This window comes from Epinephelus moara, chromosome 11, assembly GCF_006386435.1.
Source record: "Epinephelus moara isolate mb chromosome 11, YSFRI_EMoa_1.0, whole genome shotgun sequence".
Classification (NCBI taxonomy): Eukaryota; Metazoa; Chordata; class Actinopteri; order Perciformes; family Serranidae; genus Epinephelus; species Epinephelus moara.
Window position 1 is genome coordinate 6,526,920 of NC_065516.1, and position 4,258 is coordinate 6,531,177.

The 4,258-nt window shown below is 41.1% G+C and overlaps 1 protein-coding gene across 1 annotated transcript in view; it reads left to right on the forward strand.

The window, feature by feature from the left end:
* The window catches only part of f3a (coagulation factor IIIa), a 43,671-nt gene extending 41,067 nt beyond the window's left edge, over positions 1-2,604 (forward strand). The window contains exon 6 of the mRNA XM_050056518.1: positions 1,933-2,604. Coding sequence (XP_049912475.1) covers positions 1,933-2,078 — 146 coding nt within the window. The 3' untranslated portion in view covers positions 2,079-2,604. The remainder of the gene's footprint in view (positions 1-1,932) is intronic.
* The last annotated feature ends 1,654 nt before the right edge of the window (positions 2,605-4,258 follow it).

A 4,258-nucleotide genomic window follows, 5' to 3' on the forward strand; every position in this document is an offset into this window, starting at 1 on the left:
CCATGGTGTGGAGCCGCGCTTCTAATTCACTAAGCCTCGCCTCCAATGCAGCAAATAAGCTACACTTATTACAATTACCACTGTCGCTAAAGGAGGCAGAGGCATAACTGAACATTTGGCACACCGAGCAAGAAAGAGCAGAGGGAGAAGCCATCGCTAACTGTAAAGCTAATGTAGCTACCAAGGCTAGTAACGTGCAAACAACAGCTAAGAGATTAGCGAGAAAGTCGTAGAAAGAAGGAGAGCTATAAGTGCTTAAACAGAACCAGTGTGGGTTAAAACTTGAAGTAGACGTTAAAGCAACGTTAAAGCAACTGAAGTGAGAAAGCAGGCTAGTAGAATCCACCAGAGCAGTACACAGAAACACCGGAAATGACACAACTCGCTTACCGCAATACGTCAGCATGTCGATTGAGTCCAAGTATCTGAAATGAATCAAATGCTGAGATACAGGCCCGCTGTTGAAATATTTTTTTTCAAGTTTTCTTACATCCCTTAAAATCAAGAAGGCCTCGCAATCCCTAGTGGGGTCCGGGACCACAAGGTTGGGAACCAGTGCACTTTTGCCTCTAATAGTTAGAATTTTGTCATTAAAAAAGCTCAAAAATCATTACTGCTAAGGGCTAAAGGAATACAAGGCTCAATAGAGCTGTGACTCTCAGTCAGCCTGGCTACAGCGCTGAAAAGAAACCTGGGGTTGTTCTTACTGTATTTTCTTCTATTAATGCTGAATAAAAGTTTGCTCTGGCATTGCGGAGGCCCCTCTAATACATTTTGAGACTTTGTTCCCAGACTAAACAAGATTCTTCCAGTTTGGTTAATCGCTAATTCCTTTCAAATTTTTGTGATATTTGTTTTAATTTTCAGGTTTGAGAATTATACCAAGGAGCGAACTTTCTTTGCTTTGTTAACTTCTTTTAAGAGGTACTACAGAGTCAAGTGTTGTTTGCAGCGAGCCTGCAGCGCTATCGACAAGATGATCAATTCGGGAGAGTTTAAAGTCTTATGTTATAATATTTCATCACAGATGAGTTTTCCTGATAGTAACAACTTAACATATGATGCTCTTTCTGTTTTATGCTTCTTTTTTTTTTTTTTTTTTTTTTTTGTTAAGATATTTTTTGGGCATTTTTAAGCCTTTAATCGGTAGGACAGACAAGTGTGAAAGGGGGAGGGAGAGAGGGAGTGACATGCAGCGAGGGGCCACAGGCTGGATTTGAACCCGGGCTGCTGCGGCAACAGCTTTGTACATGGGGCGCCTGCTCTACCAACAAGCCACCGATGCCCCATGCTTCTTTTTTTTAATGTTTATAAATACTAAATAGGCTTCTTCTTTTTTTTGACAAATTCAGTATTACCTTCTCCCTGACGCTGGGCCATTCTCCTATTTGCTCTGTGGTTCTATTAAAGACAATCAAAGAGAAAATAATTTCATTTTGTTTTCTGTCTTCAAAGAAATTAATCAAATGCTGAGATACAGGCCCGCTGTTGAAATATATTTTTTCAAGTTTTCTTACATCCCTTAAAATCAAGAAGGCCTCGCAATCCCTAGTGGGGTTTGGGACCACAAGGTTGGGAACCAGTGCACTAGAGCACCACATGTGGATTAATCCGCCACTGAAACTAGACCCCATCAAACTAATGGACTATTTCCTGTTTGAGTAATGTTTGAAAAAAAACAACAACAACTAATGTCCAGTTGGTATAGGTAATTACTGAGCTTCTTGAAAAATCAAACTTTTTGAGCTGTTTCTTTGAGATTTACATCTTTGTTAAGAACCAACAGAGTTTCAGTTTGTGGGATGTAGTGAATAGCTTAGTTTTGATAGTGGGGATTTTAACTTTTGTTTTAGTTAATTTTTTATTCTCTACTGTCTTTTAATGTAAAGTGAAGCTCTTTAACGTAATGTTGTCTTGTTTTGTCTTCCACAGTATATTCGGTGGGTGTAATCGCTGCTGCCATCTTCCTCATCCTTCTGCTGATAGGCCTCATCATCACGGTCACAGTGGTCTGCTGCAAGCGCAGGAAGAAAGCTCTGAAAAGTGGAAAAGAAGGAGTGCCACTGAGGGATGTATAGAGTGTGTGTACCATCACACACATACACTGTAGGAACACGTGGTACAGCTGAACTGGACTCAAAGTCCAACATTCCACTGTCAAACATTGGAATCAATCCTTCCTTTAGTTTCTGTGAAACTGCGTCTGCGTATTTCATTCTTTCTTTATCATGTTATGCTGCAGAAAAACACTGAACACTCCTACTATACACTGGTCATACTGATGAAGCTGTAATATTCCATTTCCTGTCTTTTATATTTGGTGAGGGGTACTTCTGATAAGTGTAGATAAACACAACAGATTTTATTTATTTCATTTTATAGTGTATTTTCTGTCATAGAGAGGATTTTTGGGATACTGGTAAAACACTTTATGGGAAATCAAGGTCTGGTATCTACTATTTTTGTATCTTATGCTTAATTTATTGTGTTTAATTGAAATTAACATGTTTGCGTATGTCATTTAGCTGTTTTATACTTCAGATTGTTGTAGATCACTTTATTAACTGGTGAATTGTTGAAAAAGTAATAAAATATTTCAAAGAACATGGCCTAATTGTATATTTTAAAAAAAATATGATATTTTTAATTGACTGTTAAAGGATAACTTTGGTATTTTTCAACCTAGGCCCTATTTCCCCATGTGTATGTGTGCGTATGATTCATAGGTACAACTCGTTCTAAAATTGGTTCAGTATTGAGGGAGGCGGATGCAGCCGGCAGCCACGAAATGAGCTAAAACGGTAACGGGGGCAAATGCATCCCGTATAAGTTTGCGCATTAAAAGTGCTTTTTTCCGCCACTGACCGGTTCAGATCGCCAGTGCTATCTCTGTAAATAGCATACTAAGCGTTTCGAACATTGTTTATATAACATTACCTCCACTGTGTCTGTAGCTCTCTCTACTCGTGGGACAGCTGTTTTCTTGAGGAAGAGGTGTTTCGGGATTGGATGTCTTCTCTTTTTTGGCTGGCAGTAGTCATCTTGGGAGAAGTGAGCACTGCAGACCCGATGGTCTGCAAGGCGCAGTGTCTGGACAGGAGTGTTAACATCCATTTGTAGCACAACTAGCCACAACTTCAGCATCTCGCCGTCTGACAAAGGCAGCCTATGAAAGCTGTACGGGGTGTTGCGCGACATCCTGTTCTTGTAACTGGGATAAGCACAAACACGAACCATTGTTTTCAATCGATGCAGTAAAACTCTCAACTGTACTCCGGGACAACCAGCGGCACTCTGAGCGGCGCTCAGCATGGCTCCTGTGTTTTCTTCCGGTAACAAGCAAAGCTCTCGCGAGATAACGTCACAGCCCAGAGGAAGTGAAGGGTAAGGGAAATGCTTAGTATGCTATTTACAGAGATAGCACTGGCAATCTGAACTGGTCAGTGGTGAAAAAAAGTACTTTTAATGTGCAAACTTATACGGGACGCATTTGCCCCCGTTACCGTTTTAGCTCATTTCGCGGCTGCCGGGTGCATCCGCCTCCCTCACTACTGAACCAGTTTTAGAACGAGTTGTACCTATGAATCATACGCACACATACACATGGGGAAATAGGGCCCAGGTTGAAAAATACCGAAGTTATCCTTTAAAAGTGTTATATTATGATGTTCAAGTCAAAATGGATGCTAAGAAATCATGTTAAAGTTGCAGAATTTTGGCAATGTTTAAAAACTATGCATTAAGGCTGGGATGACAAAAATCAATTTATTACAAAACAGCTGTACTTTTCAGATGACTTGTACATGTTAATCATGTAGTTTTCATTTGTATAAGTAGGAAGCAGAGCGAATGCAGTTAGATTTAATAAATATGAGGAAAAGGGGAAAGACAGAGGTTGCAGTTACAGTTCAGGTGAACAAGTTACAGTTACATTCATTGTTGACTCTCTATTAGGGATGCAACTAACAACTAATTTGATAATCGATAAATCTGTCGATGATTACTTCGATTACTCGTACTCGTACTCGTACTCGTCGTCCTCCGCTTATCCGGGTCCGGGTCACGGGGGCAGCAGCCTCAGCAAAGAAGCCCAGACAGTCCTCTCCCCAGCCACTTCCATCAGCTCACACACCCGAAACACCCCTAAAGGGAGGCGTCCGGAAGGCATCCTTACCAGATGCCTGAACCACCTCAACTGGCTCCTCTCGATGTGGAGGAGCAGCGGCTCTACTCCGTGTCCCTCCCGGATATCTGAGCT